Source organism: Corvus hawaiiensis, chromosome 16 (genome assembly GCF_020740725.1).
Source record: "Corvus hawaiiensis isolate bCorHaw1 chromosome 16, bCorHaw1.pri.cur, whole genome shotgun sequence".
In the NCBI taxonomy this organism is placed as follows: Eukaryota; Metazoa; Chordata; class Aves; order Passeriformes; family Corvidae; genus Corvus; species Corvus hawaiiensis.
Window position 1 is genome coordinate 1,109,764 of NC_063228.1, and position 21,883 is coordinate 1,131,646.

Genomic DNA, 21,883 nt, shown 5'->3' on the forward strand with positions numbered 1-21,883 from the left:
GAAGCTTTACACAGTTATGTTTAACAAACTAGAAGAGGTTTTCACAGTGTATTACATTAATTCATAGCACATTTCAACTTACTCAGATATTGACTGCCACTTTTGCTCCTGTTCTATGTGGTTTACAGCTGTTGCCAGACATACTGAACTTCTCAAAAGCTGTACTTCAACTGCTTTTTGAAGTTCTCTTGGATCAGGACTTAGCATATTAGGAAGGAGCTTCTTCATGTCTACATGGAGATTAAACAATTGATATCAACTAGAACTGCCAAATTTTATCAAGTTTCACCATCTGAGAATTCATTTTTGACAGTAAGGAAGTTTGGGAAAAAACCCTCTTAAAGAAATATGCATTATATTTATGTATGTATTCATATCAGAAATTCATCACAGATTATTTATAAACAGTTACATTAACTCCAGAAAACACACTTGCATCAACATTTAGGATGACCACTGCCAATCATTTTGAAGCTTGATTCATAAAGTTTATGGTCAGTCCACTGAACACAGCAAACTGCATTCAGAAGTTTCAGTCTTCCATTTATAGAGACAGATACATGAAGAAATATTTACTTTTGCATCTGAAGTAAATGTTAATTTATGCATTTATACCTATTTTTTCTTTGGATCCCCCTGCAAGCAGGTTGATATTTTCTCCTGGTAATAATTCTAGTTGTTCAGTGCACTCAGTAAGTTGTCCAGACTCAAAGCTGCTCAAAGATCTGCAATTCAACGTTTACAGTTTTATTTTCACATTTCTTACTTCACTCCAGTTGCTAAGTATATTATACAGCAAAAAGAAAAGACTCAAGAGTAACTCCAAGTGAGCACTTATGATAAATTCTAAGCAGAAATCTCCATTATACGTACAACAATAGAAGCCACTAGTTCTGCACCAAATGAATGAATCCAGCATCAGAGTGAAAGAAAAGCCCCTTTCTCTGACAGAAACAGTCACCTTCTCAGACCTGCAAGATTTTACTCCACTGCTACCTTCTGTGCTTTTATTTTCAAATCAAGACATTTCAGCCAAAAGAATTTTACTATGTTTACTACAATCATGCAGGAATAGAAAGCAATCAGGTTGTCAAACAAAGGATCCTTAAACTTTGAAGGGCTTTCAATGCCACAAGTATGTTTTCATGAACCAGAAAAATATCAAAGGTCAGGAAATAAATGCACAAGCTACAATTCTAAATTCCTTTCTAAAAAGAAATAAAAATAAAAAACTAAGCAGCCAAGACCACTTCTTTCCTATACTTTTTACATTAAATTAATAAAATAAGATATGTTTAAGACCTGTACCACTGAAATACATTTTATTTAAGTTGTGCAAAAGGATGTATCTTCTGCTGAGTGCAGCAGAATAAATTTGGGATCTTTTCTCTTCAATGAAAGATTTTTTTCTTGAATACTAAGCAGCCTCAAGGTACAGCAGCTATTTAGAAGGATGTTGCCTCTTCACTCATCTCCAAGTGTCATGGCCAAGTTTTCACCCTCCCAAGAACACACCTTTCTTCTTTGCATGCCTCTATTTAGAAACCAACACCCAATTTTTAAAATCCCTTAGAACTTTAATACTTCAGTTGCAAAATAATGAACTTTAAGGTGCTGTTGAATAAATTAATTATACCCTTACTTTATGTAGTTAAAATCTGCTTTCAGGTTGATTGAGGTATTACTATTGCTTTTTTTCAGTTCATGGACCATGTTTTGCCACTCCTGAACAGCAGACCAGTCCGCGATGGAAATGTAACATTCACATGCCTTGTTACCCAGGTAGTTTATCACTTCAGGAGAAGAGTCACTTGGCTTAGTCAGAACAGTTTTTCTAGTTTCTCCTGTGAAATGAAAGAAATTTATATAAACACACACAAATATATATTTTAAAAAGCAGTTCTATTAGTCAAACATTACTTCTATGTCTTTTGCAAGAAAAACTCTTAATTTTAAAAAAATCAAATAGTTACACAACTTTTACAGTATTCTTCCACTGACACACTTTCTATAGGAAAAAAGAACCTTTTCAAAAGAGGTTTTGAAAAAATTTGGTTCATATCTGTAAAGTAGCATCAAAACAGAAAAACAGAACAACTAAATTAGGAACAAAGAAGGTTAATTTTCAAAGATGAAACAGAATGCTGCAACCAAGTCTTAGTAGTTAAAAACCTCTGAGTAACTAGTGCACTTATGATACAATTATGTCACAAACACGAAGGTTTACCTTATGATGATCTAAAATAAACTAAATTACTAAGTTACAGAATATTTTACCTATTACCTTTAGTTTCATTCAGCTAGACCTCAGTACTGCAAACCCTCCTATCTACACATAATATTGGTTTCAAGAGCACTAAGTGGTTCAGTTTAACAGCAGACAGAAACAGGTTTCCAGATTTCAGAGTTAGCCATTACCATGTGTGCATCATTCAATGCTCTCATTTTATGCACACACATTTACAAGATTGTATTTCTCTTAAAAAGAAAACAAACACTGACCATTCAAGGAATGCTTTGGGCTGGCATTATTCACACTGCTTGAATTGGCCAACTTCAGAACAGTCTTGTCAAAGCCTGTTATACAGCAATCCACTCCAGTCATGGAGCAGAGGTGCTCCTGGTATTCCGCAGTCGCTTTTTCAAACCTAAAACAGTTTCATATTCCAGTCAGAGTCTTAAAGAACCAGGCTGGGGTTTTTGTAAATAGACTAGATTCTGAGCATTATTTTACCCCCATACTCAAAAAGCTCATATCACCTTCAGCAAAAGAAAGGGGTTAAGACAGGATACGAGTTTACTGGCTGAATTTCCAGGTTATAGCATGGGATAAAAGCTTGTCCATACAAGTTTTAATGTCAACTTCAAATCAAGTAGAGACACAAGGAAATAAATGAGTTTTATATTTGACTGTCACAACTTTAACCTGAATGAGTAGAGCTGAATAGTGATTAAATATATATCATTGATTAGAGAATTGCAGAACTCCATCTAGGGCAATAATTCACACCTGAACCTTGACATCGCTGAGAAACTTCTCACCTACTACAAAACTGCATGTGATTTTAAGGAACTTTACAAAAATGACAAAAAGACAGTTATAAATTTAAAACATCTTTTTTGTTTGTTTGGGGATTTTCACATGGAAGGTAATTAATGAAAGGTGCCCTTCTTCATTCCATACAGAAGAAAGGATGCATTCCTTTAAGGAGACCACACAGTCAAGGCACACCCCGTCTGTAATGATGACCCACTTATTTGTATCTGTATCCAAAGATTCTACTGCAATAATCAGAGAAGCCACTTTTTCAAATGTGAACGAAAACTGCAAAGCATATTCCTCTCTTGGCAAACTGAGTCAGGTAATCAGACCACACAGTGATCACAAACTTCACTAGAAAATATTTAAATTAGTAACATTTTGCAATGGAAAATCAAATACAATACAAAAAACCAACATTACTGTGTAGGATAAACTAACAAAAGCAATTTAAGAACACAATTTATATTCAAATCCTGGTAGTTTAATTAAAACTAACAGTTAAAACACCTGAAAGTGCTGGATGCATCAGGTATCTCTGAAAAGATATACGGACTATAATTGACACAGAAATTACATCAGCAGCCTTGACTTGTGCCACAATTTGAAAGACTCAGAATTTTCCACAGAAAGAAAAAATGTCCCAAGTTTGTAGCATCCAATAATTCACAAAAACTCACCGCCCTTCTGCTTGCTGAGCTACGGAATTGATCCAGGAGAGAGACTTCCCAACCACAGCAGAAGACCAGACAGCAATACCCTGAATAGCTTCAGGACAGTGAAGCTCACATAATGCTTCTACCAGCATCATAATTGTCACTTCCAATTCATTTCCCTAAATGCAAACCAAAAGTGTTATTTAACAAAACTCATCTATTGCAGGAGCCACACATCTGTGGGTAAATACTCAGAAATGGTGCAGCAGTATTTCATTATATGCATCCACAAGTGCTCCTCACATCCATCCACTGCACTGCTTTTGGCAAAGCAGAGGAGCCAAGGGAAGAGTATGTGCTGTGAATCCACAGCCTGAACATCAGTGGTTAGCAATCACTTTGTGGTGGTTTATACCTACATGGGCATTCATTAAAGAGCATGAAGCAACAAATATCTATCAAACCTCCTTTGGCAAAACATTTAAGCAAATCAAGTTTGTACTGAAGAAATATTCATCCTTTTCTAGAAGGCTTTAACTATTTTATCCACCCATCCCACCCCCGTATTTATCTGCTAGTTAGAGGAAGGATACCCCCATGACACAACCCTGCTTCTCCTCATACCCACAGGTAAGCAAAGACATCACACTGCCACAAGCTTGGGATGGCCTCATACTAATGCAACACCAGTTTCACAAGGTTTCCACTAAATCAGAAACTGCTCAATTGACACTGTGAATGAACTATAGCACTCGTTCCTGTGTAGTATTTGACCACACATCTACAGTGCATCCTACAACCACAACAAAATCATACAAATTAAAAATGTGGCTTTAAATAACTCGTTCTTTTACAACCAGTTGGTTTAATAACTACTGATTGTCTTAGCTTAGTTATTCTAGAATATCATGGTAAATATTTTTGCAATAGTCTACAGAGTTTGAAAAGAGAGTACCTGAGAGATGCTATTATTAGTTTTCATTTCTGTGAGCAAATCAAATCCATGTCTGACTGTCACAGCAGGCTGGCCAGCCAGCAACCCAACCCTCATGATGGAAAGTCTAATCCGTGTCAGCCAATCCTGGCATGTCTGACGATTGGTGTAAAAGAACGTCCTGATAACCTTCAGGGACAGAAAAGAAATTTCACGACAACATTCTTCTGTACAAACCAAAATAGTTAACTGACTGATACTTATATCAAAGGCAGGAAGGTTTCTTTTCTCCAATTTTCAACTGAGAGATGAAGAAACAGATAAAATTCTGCATCTTTAATTTTATTCATGTAAATGGTCTGAAATCACACAAAGCATGCAACTGGCCAGGTACACTGGCAAGCAAGAAATCTTAATAGGAACTGTCTATAAATTATATACCAGTGTCACATTAAAGTCTGATAATTATACAGCTTATTTCAAGAGCAAAGAATGTTTTGCACTTGGAACTACACAAAAGGGTATGTTGCTTATAAATAATTACTACATTCCTCAAAAAGCAATTTAAACCCTCAAATAACTGTGTTACTTTTTAACAGGATTGCTGACAATCTACAAATAAGTGACTGCTACAAATCAGAGATACTACAGGCTTGCTGGGTTTGTACCAGTATACAAGCTGGTACTCCAGAAACAAAGCCTGGTTTAACATGTTCTGTAGGAACACACAATGTTCTTAGGAATAAGCCAAAGTCCAAGTTTTTTAAGAGTCTCAAACTTAGTTCGAGAAGTTTTTCTGAAACTCCGTGGCTAAGAACTGCACAACCCTGAAAACACTGTTCATTCAACAGACTGCTCCAAGCAACATCAGCACTGTAAGGCAGACGAACCTTGGGTGGAGAGGTAAGGGCATTGGCACATCCTTCATATGCATTGTACATCAGTTTTTCCAAGTTCTCCAAATACTGCAGAAGGAGAACAAGCCTAAGCTGGTTGCTACTGTGTCCTTCATCGTTGTCTGCAGTAGTCCACTGGCTAACATCTTGATCAGGGTTTAACGTGTGCGCTGCAAGGCTCCTAATAATACCTACACATTTTACCAAAACACAGGGGAAAAAAGTTACCAGATGGTATTGTACTGAAATGGGTTGAGGGATAGCAATGCTATCTCTCAAAATCTACCACAAGCTAACAGTAATTATATTTAGAATTTATAAGCACTGAAAAATAAAGCCATAGTGCTCCTTGCCTTGGCCATGAAGACCTTGGCTTCACAACCTTACCAAAAAATCTCATTAAAATAAAGTGTATTTTTTACTTTACCTTCAATTGTTTGAAATGTATCTTGGGCTCTCCCCAGAGGAGTTCGTAGCTTTGAGAGAACAGTGAACTGAGCTGCTTCCCAGACAGCCCACTGCCACAGGACAGCATCAGTCTTCAACAGGTTCCGAGGGATGGTTGGCTGATCTCTCTTATCTAGTCTCTGACAGCTATAGAATAACCTTTCTAACCAATTATCCTTCCTGCAAGAAAACATCAGCGCATTAACACAAGTTTATACTGTACACACTTCACCTTCTGATTGCTCACAAACAAATCTCTCAAAAAATTAATTTCCAAGCAGCAATGTGCACAGGAAAATATGCCAAAAGGTATGTCTTTAAGACATTTATAAATATTTATAAATACACAAAATATTTAAAATAAAGCAATGTAGTTTGTAATGATAATAAGATATTTTAAACTAAATGTAACTCGGACTTGTTTACTAGACAGTCAAACTTTCACAGATTTCAGTTCTACAAGAAGTTCTTACCCAGTTCGGTGGAGATTCCCATACAAAATAAAACTAATGACATCAGAGAAATCCTGTGGGTGGAATGTATTACTTGGAGCTTTGCTCATGTGACTTCTTATAGCCAAAGAAATTTCCTGTATTTCAGTGTGAGTACGGTTACTGCAGGAAGAAGCGGAGAGGGAAAACAACCCATGCTACAATGTACTTAAATAAATCAAAAAAAGTCGTGTAAGAGAGTTACACACACACTATATATATGTGTATATATATACATGTATATATACATATATATATATATATATATATATATATATATGTAGTGACTAGAACTAAATATACACTTTGGTATTAATACCAAGTGCTTTCAGAATTCAGGTCTTCAAGACAAATTATAGGACATAATATTGCTCAAGTTGTAGCACATGATATTACTGAAGCTCTGGATAACATGGACCTTCACAGGTATTCAGTATTTGCTTCAAGATTTGCTTCAATTTTGCATAGCTTATCAAATTTGTTAATTACTTTGTGTTCTACATACTGTTCTTAGACCTGTGAAAGCACAGGAGAGATAACAAGACACTTAGAATCACAGAATCACCAGGGCTGGATGAGACCTTTAAGATCATCAAGCTCAACCATCAACCCAGAACTACCACCGTAAGCTCACGCTTTTTGATTTTGAACTAAGACAGTATGATGACTTTCCAATGGCATTACTTTTCAGGTTAAGTGTCACTGAAGAAACTGAAGCATTATTTACACTGAAGTTGATCTGAGTGACTCACCTCAACACAACATCTAAAGGAATTGACTTCAGAAGTTTTCCAAAAGCTTGTCTCACACGAGCACCACTATGGACTAGTTGAACACGACACACATCAACACACCTGCAACACCAAAAAGGAAGGAGGTGTTACCATCTCCATTATCAGCAAAATTCAAATAACACACAGAACTCTGTTCAAGTACCTTTGTAAAAGGTCATCTGGAAGGGAGGAAGACAGGGCATGGAGGCTACTACATGCTTGAAGACAAATGTTCACATCTTCCAGAAGTGCTGAATTAAGGTGTTGAAAGGAGAAAAAAAAAGTTATTCTTGCTGGAATTGGGTAACTTCTGCACTACTCTGCATTTGTCCCCATATTATTTACAGGTTTTGAAATTGAAACATCACATCACGTCAGTGATGTGTCAAATCTCTTAAGATTGCATTTTATTTTAAGAAAATTAATTGTTTAAGTAAGACGCAGGGATCCACTTTAAAAAAAAAAAACCATAAAAAGAGCATAAGTTCTTGCACAATACAACCTTGAAACATCCTTAAAGTAAATGCAACAAGTACAGTTGCTACTACCAGTGGGACAAGGCCATTTATGTATTTAATTTTGAAATGTAAAAGACATTTAAGCAAAAATATGCAATATCTTACTGTTTGCTAAAAGTCCTTTGCAAAACTTATGAAAAGATGGGAGAGAAAATAATGGTGCATATGTTTCCGACTTCTTCATCAGAAGAGCCACTTCCAGAGCCCACGTTGTAAGCAGTTTCCTTCAAAAACCAAGAGTTATTCACTCTCCACAGTTACAGAAAGGTACTTTCTAATAGACCTTAGCCTACTTCACGTTGCACATCAGTATTATACCACAGCTCATACTTTTTAAACAAGGTATTTCTTAACTTTAAAAACGTCCCCGGCTTTCACAGCATTTTGGTAATACAGGATGGCAACTATTGCAAAAGGGTACTTTCAGTGAGCAAACCCTTTCTTTCAGTAAAGTCTGATAGCTCTGCTTCTGCTGGATAGATCTTAGGATGGTTTAAACTTTTCTAGTTTTCATGTATAAAAATGAGCAGCTACTTTTTTTCCACAATTTCATTAATAATGTTTAAAAAAACCCTAAATATTTGACTGGTTAAATTTACCCCAGGTTTCACATATTCAAATTACCCTGGCTTCTGAATTAATGTATTCTACTGAACAAAAAAAAAAAAAATCCCAATTTCTAAGAAAATTTTCCTTACCTGGTATCTTGAGTAAGGTTATCCTTCTTAAGCAGTAGCCCCAAAAGGTTCAGTATGATTGAGAAATGTTTTTTTGTTGCTGTGGTTACAGTACTTATAACTGCTCCATCAAATAGAGAGGGAGAGGAAGAACTGAGGCTACTGGATATGAAATGGTCATGCCTGAAAAGGCAAGGAAAAACAAACTGTAAAACTACCCTAAGATTAGGGATACTCCCCTACAGCTCACATGAGGAGAGAAAACAACAGCAATCAGCAGCGAAAGTTAAACGAACACATACACACACAAACCACACCATGTCGAAATCCAAATATTTTGATCCCTAGCCTAAAAGAACAAAGCTACAATCTGCCATCAGTCCATGCAGGCCAGGAACCTGTTCTCAGCTGTGTCTGGTATCCAATGCTTAGTGAGAAATCACCACAACTAAGAGTGGAAAGAGTAACAGTTAAACTGGTATATTCCCTTACTTTGACAACAGTTTCTATTAATAAGGTCTGAAATGCATTTACATCTGTTGTTTACATCTCATTACCTCTCCTAGATCTCTCAGTAAGCAAAATAGTAAATAATCTTTCCTCATTTACTTTCAATGGAGTTCTCCCTCAGTTATCTCTATTCAAACACAGGATTTCTAACCTGCCTTTGAATAAAAGGCCAACTTAAGCCAGGATATGCTTTCCTGGCTGAGATACAGTTTCCCTGTAATTAACGAAAGTAAAAAGTGATCAGGGAAGTTTGGGCAAAAGCTTGATTGTATCAACCTATTTTAATTCATCCCTCCAACAATATATTCTACTCAGATCAGTCCATCCTAGTGCTCTTAAAATACTGGTGAATTATTAAACCTCATACCTGGAGCAGTGTGAGTACAATGTATAGAGCACTGCGTACTGGACAGCAGGAAAGTGAACTGCTATGTCACCATGAACAATCATCAGGTTTTTACTCAGCAGTGCAAACACAGTCGGTGAAAGGGCCCACATCTATAAAACAATTGCAACACAAGCACAGAAACATAAAAAGGAGGATCTACTTTTAACTGTAATTGTCATACCATTAACTAATCTCTTTTGCTTTTTCCCCACAGGAGATAATTTAACTCTATTATTTTCTTTGCTATTTTTTAGAAGTCTGTTAAAAGCAGTTCATGTTTTTATATAGAAAGATCTGGAAAGTGTTCTCATATGGCAAATAAACCACCAAAGGATACACTACAGCTTTCACCTGTCTTGATTTTCAAAAGCAATTACTATGATGATCTTAGCATTAAACCATTAATAACCCTGATGAGATGTTCTTCCCTAGAAACTGCTTTTCATTCTGCACCAAATAGAGATACAATCCACCCATTGTTTCCCCTAAGTTTTAATACTGGAAGTTTTTCTAAAACTTAGGAAGTTTGGAGACAAATATGATCATTTTAGTCATACATATGTGCCCTACTGGTGTAATACATTAATTTTAATAATAAAGTATGTGTTACACTTATTGAAGGAACTGTCTGTAGAGTTTTTACTCACCCCAATTAATGAGTTTTTCGCATTTCCAATAGTACTTAGAGCACTGAGGTCAAATATAACAACAAACTTGGCATTATCCACGTTGGATATAAGCTTCTTGAAAGAGTCATGCTGGATTTCAGAACAGGCCTCAGGAAGATGTAAACTATGGAGAAGACTATTTAAAGCACAGGTCATTTCTCCTAGAATCAACCTGTAAGCAGTCTCCAGAACAGGAATGTTCTTCAGGCTCAATACAGCTTGGTATACAGCAAGGGCTGCTGCAACAACCTTGAGAGCATAATTACAGCAATAATTGATTAGAACAAATCATAAAATATACTAATCAGCAACAAAGAATTTAAAATTACTCTTCTTTAATCTATGAATAACTCAGTCTGATACACATACCTATCTTCAGTTTTCTGTACCTCTTACTTAGAGAATCTACTAATTACTTTATTTTCTAGATCATCCACCTAACACACTGAGTATCAGAGCCAGATGAAATAAGGACTTCTCTACGTGGAATGATGGCAAACTTACCAATTTCTTATCAAATCTAAATACTAAAACGAAGAAGTAGGTATATCTGCCTTTTCAGAAGTTTCAGATATTCAGTTAGACTAAAAAAAAACATATTTAAGATGAGCTAAGTTTTACAGCTTAATCTATTCTATGAAGTGCATGAAGGCTGTTGGAATACACCTGTAGCAGTTACTTACTCTTACCTCTTTCTCCTTATGATAACGAAGAACAAGTAGTTTAGACTCTGGTATAAATAATTTCTCTACAAATGATGATGGTAGTTTTGTATTTATTTGTTCAACAATCTGGGGATAAAAACCAAAATAAGTATCTTTACCTGAACTTTTACTAATTCTTAAAGACTAATCAAAATACTGTTTTTCTAGTCCCCCACAATAATAAAGACATGTACAAACCAGTGTCAACAGATTGAGGACCGAAATGACATAGTCAGTGCCACAAGTCTGACAATTTTCCATTTGATCTAATCCATAGGTGATGACCATGTCGCAGTGTATGGTCATACTGGGATCCAGGCTGCCAAGTAAAACCCCAACACACTCATTGGCAGCTGTAAGCACAGCTTCAGAAAAGAACACTTGGTTTGCTGCAGTCACACATCTCATTACTCTGTACAGAACCTGCAAAATTAAAAACACAACTGAGTTAAACTCCATTAAAAAGAAATGCTATTTAATTGTATTCACATCCATTTGATATCCTGTCCCATCACCCACTGCAGCTCGATCAATTCTATTCTGAATAATCCCGGCATTACATTTCAGAAGTGTAAGAAAAAACAAAAAAACGAACTTTCAACTGCTTGGCTTCCAGTTCAGGTCGAGACCTACAAAACCTAAGTTCATTGCTCACAATTTCTGTTCAGTTCCAACTAATGTCAACAGAACTCCCCTTGCAAAACACAGACTAGTTTTCGTCAGCTTTCCTCACAAGAATCCTCCACAGATTAAGGCAGAAGTTACATAATTGTCTTGTCTTCAACTGGAAAATCCACACACTTACTTATCCAAGAAGTTGTGTCCCTCACAAAATTCTGCAAGGACATCAATTCCAGTTGTGCAGGTCATCCAGCAACCACAAGACTTTGACTGTAGATATTTTTATCTTATATCCTCACCGGGTACAGAACTATAGCAGCTACTTAGCATATCATATAGTATTTATTCTGAGTTTACACCATCCTACAGAGCTAGGGAAATTTGCTAAGATTTAATAGATACAATTTCAACAGGAATAAAAACCATCACATTTTATAAAACCAAACTCCTAACTAGAATTCAGGTTTCTATAGCAGCATAGTTATCTGAATAAACAGTAACATGGTTTCAAAGATAACAAGCAAACTTAGCCACATGAACTTAAAATGCCTAAAAAAGTTTGTTTCTGATACGATTCCCAAGTGCCACTATCACAATCAACACTTTAATAAAATTATTGTAGCACATTTCTTCCAAAAAAATAGATTTAATCAAAGCTGAGAATACACATACTCATGTCACATTCATAAAACCTAAATAAACTCAGTGAATGGCATTGCTGTATGGTGATAAATCAGGTGAGCAACAGAGAAAATTGAGTTCTTACATCAGTTACATAAGCTTCTGTAATTGGTGGTCCTCTGATGGGGCTGAAGCGCTCCCCAATGCTCCTCACCACAGTACTGAACACCCGAAGAAGTGCAGCCAGTTTAGGCAGCGACACCGAGGGAGGAGGAATATCCTCATCTACAGATTCCCCAGAAGCCACATGGCTGAGGTCCTGCAGCACACGAGGTTAATGTATCAGCACACATCATTAACTTACACAAGGGTAAAACATCAAAATATGGGACTGAAAATACTTCATCTCTTTTCCAGACATGAAACTGTACAATCCAATTACAGACATCTACCCAGTACCTCAACTACACGCACACCAAGGTGGGATCCAGGCACACAGTGACAACGAGAAGTCACAGAGTAGCAATGAGTTTAGCCACCGAAACAACGTACTCAGACTATATCTTGTAAATTAAACCAGAGGCTTATGAAGCGCCTGGCCTCTGGAACATGACCATCTGTCTTGTTGCACTGTTACAACGGTTGTCTGCACACTTCTACCACTCTTCCAAAAAATTCCCATTCCCGAACTGGAGTTGAGATGTTTGACTGGCCACTCCCACCACTCGTGCAAACTGTGTTGATCTGGAGACAGAGTTTACTAACAGAGTGCTCCATGCCAGCTGGCACCAGTGCCTGGGAACATTCCCAGAAGTGCTGATCTCATTAGTTTAGCTGTAGCCTTGGTCTAGCCCACTGTGAGATAAGAAACACTGACTGGAAGCACCTCCTCCATGTTAGCACACGTTATCTTAAAACTCTTCTGTGACTAAGAATACACACATTGACCAGAGCAGCAGCCAACCTGATAAGCAGTGATTGACTGCACTGTGAATCCTAAAGCTGCCCCAGCAGAAGCTCTGGTGTACGGAGAAGGACACTGACCAAATTATTGATTCTGCTTTGAGTGACACAAATTATGCTCCAAGTGCAATTTTACCTACAGGACGTGCACATTAACATACACAACGTAGTATAATCTCCCTATAAGTATGTATTCATATGAGCACATAGACCTTAAAAGACAGCACTCCCTCCCCATCCCAAAGCTCTTCCTTTAATGAGAGCACCAGACAAGCTCTATGCCCTGTTAATTAAAACAAAGGTTATAAAGTCAAAATGAGGTATGTTAAATGAATATAATCTAGTTTTCCATCAGATCCTGCTGCATTATCTCCTGCACAATATAATCTGCTGCTTTATTTTAAAAAAGACAGATTTATCATTAGTCTTGTGAAGCATTAGGATTTCCTCTCTACCCCCAACAGTTACTAGTTCTGAAACACCCTGAGGCTGAACAATTAAAGAAAACACCAAGGAAAGACCATGAATTGTCTTCACATCAGCTCTTTCAAAATGAAGGCATTCATTCCTGTTTGGTCAATTGTTTATAATTTTATTACAACATGATATTCTCCATCAATAACAGCTGAAGACCTGGTTGTGATACTAATTAAATAGTTCGTGAGTATTTGTGCAGTTGGTCATTATACATGACTGAAGTATACTCCATAATTTGGTCCTCTTTTCCCCAGGAAAGCCATATAATTTTATTTTCTACAAATGTAATACAGCCATAAAAATAACAGCTGTAGATTTATTAAGAAAACCATAACACTTAACTCTGGTATACACCATAAAGTCTTGTTTACCTCAGCATAAGCTTCCATATCTTCCAAAAATTGACCCAAGAGCGTGGTAGAAAAAGTAAGATCAGCCACCCAAAAGGGCTCCAAGCTCTGCAGCCATCCTGTATAAAAATACCAAGCCAATTAATACAGGGTAACATAAAAATCATTAAATTTTAGTTGCATATTGCTGAGGGAAAAGTTGCTGAGCTAAGAGGAGGTCATCCACATGGAAATACTAACACTAGATGTTTTTAAAATAAATTGTAACTCCCTCTTCTGTCCTTCTGCAAAAATCCTTTTAAGGTTCAGTTCCGCCCCTCAGCAGTTAAACACTAATGATAGAATCTAGGACTATGACACAAGAAACATAATAGACTTGCTGTGAATAACTCCCAAGGAAACTGATAAAGCTATAGGAAAAACTTTCCCCGTTTTTTAAATGCCAGTACAGTATCTTTACCACAAAGATTTTCTTAAAGTACTCAGGAAAAAATGTATCCTTTCACAGAGGATATACTAAGACCTATAAATTTATTTAAGTGTTATAAAATTGCACAGAACAATTGGTGCTTAAATGTACCCTGAATAAAGCATCCCATTTTCCCAGAATTAGCACAAAATGGCAAATGCAAATTTACTAAAAAGTTAGCAACAAAGTCTCTTGCTACGTAGCCAGAAACTCAATTTGGTTTTATGTCAACTTCCACATCAGTGGAACCAAACTTGTGTAAGTAAACCCACAACATCTGCAAGCCAGAGCAGACTCTGAGACTCTCCATGAGCTCCCCTGGCCAAACTTACCAGAGACCTGTTGCGTCAAAGAAGGTTTCTGAGTGTGATCTATGTGCCACCCAACCAGTATGTCCACTGTGTCCTGGAAAGCAAATGTGAAAACAGAGTAATTACCCAATTTGCTGCACCAACACTTCTACTCAAGAAAGAAAACACAGAGGACAAAGAAAGCTTACCCTAAAATTGGTGCTGAAAATGTGTGGGTAGCATCGAGACACCAGAAGGATGCACTTGACACACTTGCACAGTAACTCTGGGGTATCAACATTTTCTAGGATGGACTGCAGGCTGGTCATTACAAGCTGAAAAGTAAAGCAAAGCCACCAGACATTTCACTTCATTAAACATGTGAGAGGACACATCGTAACAAACTAGTTTGATTCAAACAACAAAACTCTACTCTTCCTTCAGGAACAAAATGTAAAAAGCATCACGTATACTGTACAAAAAGAATCACTTCAAGAGGGCGTTTGCTTGAAACATGGCAGAGCCAGGGAACACTCTTCTTTAGTTCTTTAGCCACAGAACAACTGTTGTTTTAAGTCCTATTTCTCCTGCTGAAGCTTTCTGGCTCTGTAAAGTAACTATTAAATTGGAGCACAGACCTGGCATAGCTGTTCTACACCCAAAATAAGAGACCCTAGAACTTGAACAAGGGGACCACATCTTGTCTGCACACATCCTACTCCCTTCTCAGATCTATCCACAATTCACGTTAAGAGACCGTAAATAGGAGGCAGCACAAAACAACAAAAAGGTTGGGTTTTGTGTACCATTCCACTTCAGTTCTCTTTTTGGTCTCAACAAGATTCTTCTTGGATCTGCCATAAATACTAGAAAGTTGCATCAAAATATGTATTAGCCTCCAAAGACTTGTCATTCTTTTCTAGTGTAACCACAATCAAAGAACCTCATTCAGTCAGAAAGTCATAATCCAGTTGTAATGGTATTTACTTATTATGTCAATATAGCACCACTTTTTTGATCATTCCATTTTAAAAAGTTCATTCAAGCATTGCACTGAGAAAATCATTAATAATCCTGTTTTAACTTGTAGTCTTACCTGCATTAAAGATGAAAATGCTTTCTTTTCTCCTACAGTCTCCAGTGCTTTGTAGGTTGCACACAAATAAAGAAGTTTAACTTCATCTTTTGTGGATGAACTGAATTTGCTAAAAATCCATTTAAAGATCTTCTCAGCCTCGTAGCTCAGAGAAGCACAAAGAAGGCCAAGACAGCAAGCTCCTTCCTGTCTCAATTCTTGAAGCAATTTGCTACTGCAATTTTCGGAGAGAAAAAAAACCAACCTGGTATCTCAAGCCATGACAGCAGAACAGAAGCATGAACAAAATACTGCATTTTCTAAAGCAAAAGAAAATATATGCAGAAATGAAGCTGCTTCTCTCCTACTTAATGGCAGCAGTGGCAAAGCTAAAATAAAGTTCTAAGAAGTATTATTTCTATGGAGTAAGTCAGCTTGAATAAAAGTACGGAACAAACGCGCTGCTCTACTTGCAACACACTATCCAATAGGAATGGTTCTTAATATGCAGCTGACTCTGGGTAATAACACTGACTTAAGCACCTAAAAGCCCAGATAAACCTGAGCATCCTCTACATACACTCCTAATTGGATGTAAATGAATCAGCATGTAAAAAACCTTCATTTTGGAAGCTACACCACCACAGCAGCGCACAGCTACACCAGCTGACTGAATGCACCAGAGACAGACTCCACACCACCTACATCAAAGCCACACTGGTGCCTTCACATTCTCTCCAAGGGAACTGTACTCTGGACAGTCCAACAGTATTGGTGATATGCCTAAAAATCTTTATTCTCCCCTAATTTCATTCTGTTCCTGAAATGGGACACCCATGCAAAATTAGTAAATTAACTTCTTTCAACCTTTCCCCCCTCTGTTTCAAACCTAATGCTGTCAATATTTTTCCCCTTTACAGCATTCTTCCCGCTTACCTTTCATTGAGTACATCATGAATGGCAGTCAGGATATTATCCAGTTGTTTAACTAGTACCTGTAATATATGATACATAAAAGGCACAAGCATAATAATTGCCCAATACTGTTTCCACAATAGGTCCTGTTTACACCCACAATAAACACAACACTGCCAGTTCCCCTTGCCAAGAGAATGTCATTATGCTTTCCATGGCCACTGAAGACTAGCATGAACTATATTAAGCAATACTGCAATATTATCCTAGATGTTATATTTGATATTTATTTACAGTTTATTTATATTTTATTTATTTACAGCCATGAAAATACTGGCAGCCTGCTATCAAGGTCTGTTCTAAGTTTAGCTCTTGCTGATAACATTACATCATGATGGAAGACTCATCATACAGTTCATGAGTAGCATCTACTGAAGGCCAAATCTTCATACTAAAAAATTAATTGTATCACCAGAAAATTTAACGGAACACATAATCTGAAGAATTAAAGCTTCTACCTAGGCAAGCCTGCATTTCTCAGTGAAATGGAACACAATTTTGGGGATGAAGCATTACTGATGAAGCAGTGCTTCTCAGTAAACATAACCAGAAAGACTTGTTTTCCTAATATGCACCAACCCCCGCCACGTTAGTGAGTTGTCTGAAAAATCATACATTAGCTGCAACTGTATAATACATTAACAGGAAGTTTTCTTGACAAGTTAATAAAAAGGTTTGTTCTCTTTTCTTCAGAAAGACATTCATCTTTACAGTGGATGATACTCGGTTTTTGTTGTAAGTTTTGAGCAATGTGATGCTTTTGAGGGTGAGGGGACAGAGATCCACAGGCTTGACCCCTCAGAACTCATAAGGGCATTTTAAAAATGTGTCTGGTATCGGTGAAAGAGGCTAAAAAGGAAAAGGCATCTATATATTTTAGAAGCTAAAGCAGGACACCACTAGATGACAAATGACTACTGACTTCTACTACTTTACTTTGAACTCGTATTTCAACCCTGAAGATGAAAAGAACTCAGTTAAACTACACTTAGTAGTGTCAACAACTGCAGAAACTACTGCTAGGTTAAACACTGTCCACTATAAAGTTTTGGCCTTGGTATCACTTGACATCTGATCTTATTCTCATTAGTGAGCTCAGAGAAGCTTAACCAAAAGTTTCTCAGTGACAGACTTAATATTCTGACCACTAACAAAGCTTGTCACCACTGAGTTAGACATTAGAATGGAAATTTCAGTATGTTCTGAGATGCCAATAAACTTAAATAAAATGCAGTTACAAAATAAAATTTAAAAATGGGGAAAACCTCATGGAGAATAATGGAAGTAACTGAAAAAAATAACCACAGCATAACTGTGGGAAGCATTTACTTCCTAAACCCTCATAGTAACAAGAGGAAAGCTGAAGAATTAAGTAGGCTTGCACAGGGGCTGCTTACACCTGGGTGCACAGACTGGAATACCCCCCACATTCAAGTCTCATGTCCTTTGCAAAAGAGCACAATTATCCCTGGTTAATTAAAATACAATGAGAAAATGGACCAATTTCTTATAAATAAGGACTGACACTGATTCCAAAGCTGAAGTATCAGAGCACTGCTTGCAAATGAGTGGCAGGATATTAAACCACCACTTCCTGCTTTTTAGTACTTGGAGAACTCTTAAGCTCTCCAAAACAGTGGGGGAGATGTGTCAGAGAAAATGCTCTACAATATTTTATTTCAAAATATGTAATATTAAAAACGTATACCCACAGTGGGATACTTCCCATCCCCAAATCCTTAAAAAACACTTGAGGACATTAGAGACTTCAACAAATCATCAAAAATCCTAAAGATGTCATGAAAACAAAGTCTTACTTAGTTCCCTTCCCATGAAAGGAAATCCACATACAGAGATGTTTAGTTAGAAAGCTGAGTAGCTCTAAGGTGAGCTGTTCACAAGACTAAATACCTGCATATTTTTAATTTAAAATACAGAAACAGTTCCTGAACAAGACAACACCACTTTACTTCCTTTTCCCTCTGCTTCCTTGCTGAGGGATCCAAAGGCTATTCCTAAGACCAGTCAAAGAAAGCCACACACATGCCATGTTAATTCCTACAGTTCAGGCATTCAGTAGCTTGGTCTAAGGCAATACACCATAATAAAATATTTCCTGAAGTACAGAAACAAGACAGACAACCCAGGAATACACTCTCCTTTCTTGTGGAATGAAATTCCTCGAACACAAGATAACCCTTGCAGACATATCCCAACACTCAGATTTGAAAAAGACAGTTTTATAAAACAAGAAATACCCCAATGCTATGGAAAAGAAAGAATTACTGACCAGTTTGTTTTCTGGTTGTTGAATGAATTCTTTCAGTTGCTTTACAGTAGCCAGTCTTCGGTCTCTGTCGTCTTCCCGAGTAATCCTCCGAAGAAGATTTGACAGTCGAGACTCGTCAGAATAAGACAACGGTCGCTCTGAAAAATGTAATTATTTTTTTCCTACAGCATTGATCAACAGTACCTGTATTGTCCAATATGTGTACGTGTGAAATCAGTAAGTCATAATAGTAACTTGAGAAAAAAAATAAAGATAAATCCCGATTGGTTTTAAACTTTCATTAAAAGAAAGTTATATGCAAAAATCTAATTTAGCTACCAAAATATTTCATTTCTTCCCATGGACAGCCCAGTTCCTGTGTAGAACTCATTCAGAACTAAGCAGAACTGTTCTACCTCTACACAAAACCCTGGACTTAGTTCTCTTCCACATAAACGGAACTAAAAAAAAAGGGTGTGAGGTAAGGTTAAATCAGACTTCTGATTGAATAAACAAAAATAATTCAACAAATAATATTTCAAGAAAACCTTGTGGAAAAAACAAGCTGCTTCCTGAAGCAAAGAGCCAGATTTAAGTTCAAGCAACTACAAAGAAACAAGATTTTCTCTCTGATAGGTAGTAGGGCTGTGCTTTGAAAAGGAAAGTAGATCTGCTCTTCCTTTATTGAGGAACATAAGCCCCCAGCGTGAAGATGGACTTGGCTGTTCACTTAAGCAGACCATAATGGGGGAGAATCAACATCTTCCTAAGAAAACACCTCATTAAACTTGGCCAACAGCACTCGGTACCAGAGAAGGTCACAATGCAGTTTACCTGATTTAGGGACCAGTTACCTATTCATTCATACAAATAATTAATTTCCCTCATTTCCAAAAAGGAAACAAAATTTCTTTCAATAAATTTAACATTAGATGCTTCATGGTGGTTCAAATTAGAGGATTCATGGAACATGATGAGGTTTTCTTAGTCAACATGACTTTAATGAGAAAATCCGAGACAGCTACAGACAGCTTTTTGCTCTGCTCAACATCAGTCATCTGATGTGACTAAAGCAGCTTTGTCTTTATTCAGTTAATAGCTAATCTGCACTGGCATTACTCCCCAAGAGTGTCAGCTAATTGTCAAGTCACAATCACAACCTTAAAAAAAAAACCAGAACCAAAAAACACTAACCAAGAACACGACTGAAGCTACACTAACCAAAGCACTAGTTAACAAATATCTGTGACATCCACTTTGTGAAAATTCAGCAAGGTCTCAGCCACGTGCTAATGCACTCACAGAAGACAATCTTTGAAATTGTTTAATGATATACTAACAAACAAAATCAAAGAATTTAAAACCAAAATCTTGTTGCAACACAATCCCACTGTATTTTAAAGAAGATATGAAAAACCAAAATGACTTGCTGAAACCTACAACAATCAAAGACAGCCAAGTTCAAAAGGAGAAACCCTTGAAATCTGGTATCTCAAGGAGAGAGAACATACAAGTCATAGGCAGTAACTTCAGTCATCCAAAATTATATATCCCAACCTTTTAAGGATTAAAGAGATGCTCACATACCCAGGAGAACAGTCTGAATTTACTGTCATTTAGTACTGGCAGAAAGTTTTTTTTATTTAAAGAGTTTTCTATTTCCTCTACACAGACATAAAAAGACACTAAAAGGACTACATAGTTTTTATATCAAGACACCAGAATGGGGTTATAAAGTCTGTGTTTAATCCATTCCTAAAACCACATTTTCAAAACAGTCATGTCACCACTTACACCTCAATTCTTCCACCTGCAAAGCACACTGAACACTCTCAAGTCTCCTTTGAAATATTAATCCTTGAGAAAAAACAGCATGTCTTCATGTTTATAATGTGCCTGCCATAAAGCAGGCAGTTTTTACCAGTGGCTCAACTACTACTTATCCTAAGTGATGCAATAAGTGACAGTGCTTAGTCATGAAGTTTCTATTTTCATTCAAAAATGCTTGGAATTACTCTTTTTTGTTTTTTTTAAACTATGACTCAAACCTGAACTAGTGGGAAGAGTGAAGCCTTCTTCCTCAAAAACACAAGCCCAGCATTCCTGCACCCTCTTGAAATTCCAAATTTGTTCTTGCTTCATCTCCCAAGACCTCGCCCAAATTCTTAGGATGCTTCCAGTTCCTCCCTGGCCTGTACCTCTCAGCTGACAAGAGGGAGCACGAGTAGTGGCAGGCTCAGGAGGACAGCAGTGGCTGAGTAATCAGCTGGCAGGATGTGACACTGCCTGACCTGCAGCCCAGGGAGAACAGGTAACGGCTGAGCTGCTCTTCCCACACTGGGGCTCGTTAATGAACAACTTTTTACTCAGGCATCAATTTGCAACAAATCTAAAGCAAATTCTCCTTCTTAGAGATGTCTTTGTCGAATCTGGCTAACCTAAGTAAGGGTTCAAAATCCATTTAAAGGAAATTGAAAAGACTGACAGCCAAATAGATAGTTGAGAGATCTGCCAAACTATGGAGGAAGCCTCAACACAAGGAACAGTAAAATAAGGTGACAGTTTCCATCAACACCGTCTAATCACATATCACAGAAAATAAAATCCATATAGATTGCCTAATCATAGTGAACTTCTTTTCATATTCTGAACACAAGAAAGGTTGCCAAAAGAGATACCCTCTTCCTGAAAATCGGCAGTGTCCTTACCCTGTGATTTCCTCATGTCTTTTGTGGCTAAAGCACGATTCCCATGCGGAACACTGGTAAAATCAGGATTGGTCACATTGTTAACTCTCAGCTCTTGCCCCAACGACTTCCGACCATAAGTATTTTCCCCAGATCCTCCATTGACACTGTAGCCACCTGTGGACAAACCAACGTGACATTAAAACAGGCTCTCAGACCATACATTTAGCAGGGTGGTGAGCTGTGAGTTATTCAATTCATATGCAAATTAGCAGCCCTATACTCTACCAGCTCCTTTAGCTTCCTGTTTCACTTCCACATGCATCAATGTTTTGTTATACCCTGTAAGTTTCCAGGTCACAGATTTAGAATTTCATCCATCTT

General features: G+C 37.2%; 1 protein-coding gene across 2 annotated transcripts in view; it reads right to left on the reverse strand.

Moving 5' to 3' along the window:
- Nucleotides 1-21,883, reverse strand: part of SMG1 (SMG1 nonsense mediated mRNA decay associated PI3K related kinase) — a 59,321-nt gene that overhangs the window by 25,503 nt on the left and 11,935 nt on the right. For both annotated transcript variants that reach the window (XM_048320560.1, XM_048320559.1), the window contains 25 exons: nt 21,521-21,676; nt 18,834-18,970; nt 16,505-16,563; nt 15,590-15,803; nt 14,703-14,828; nt 14,536-14,608; nt 13,756-13,853; nt 12,090-12,263; nt 10,901-11,125; nt 10,688-10,789; nt 9,978-10,247; nt 9,310-9,440; nt 8,454-8,615; nt 7,861-7,979; nt 7,401-7,488; nt 7,217-7,318; nt 6,447-6,587; nt 5,954-6,153; nt 5,521-5,717; nt 4,652-4,819; nt 3,721-3,875; nt 2,503-2,648; nt 1,643-1,844; nt 616-725; nt 83-230 (listed from right to left, as the gene is read on the reverse strand). In XM_048320560.1, coding sequence (XP_048176517.1) covers nt 83-230; nt 616-725; nt 1,643-1,844; nt 2,503-2,648; nt 3,721-3,875; nt 4,652-4,819; nt 5,521-5,717; nt 5,954-6,153; nt 6,447-6,587; nt 7,217-7,318; nt 7,401-7,488; nt 7,861-7,979; nt 8,454-8,615; nt 9,310-9,440; nt 9,978-10,247; nt 10,688-10,789; nt 10,901-11,125; nt 12,090-12,263; nt 13,756-13,853; nt 14,536-14,608; nt 14,703-14,828; nt 15,590-15,803; nt 16,505-16,563; nt 18,834-18,970; nt 21,521-21,676 — 3,703 coding nt within the window. The remainder of the gene's footprint in view (nt 1-82; nt 231-615; nt 726-1,642; nt 1,845-2,502; nt 2,649-3,720; nt 3,876-4,651; nt 4,820-5,520; nt 5,718-5,953; nt 6,154-6,446; nt 6,588-7,216; nt 7,319-7,400; nt 7,489-7,860; nt 7,980-8,453; nt 8,616-9,309; nt 9,441-9,977; nt 10,248-10,687; nt 10,790-10,900; nt 11,126-12,089; nt 12,264-13,755; nt 13,854-14,535; nt 14,609-14,702; nt 14,829-15,589; nt 15,804-16,504; nt 16,564-18,833; nt 18,971-21,520; nt 21,677-21,883) is intronic.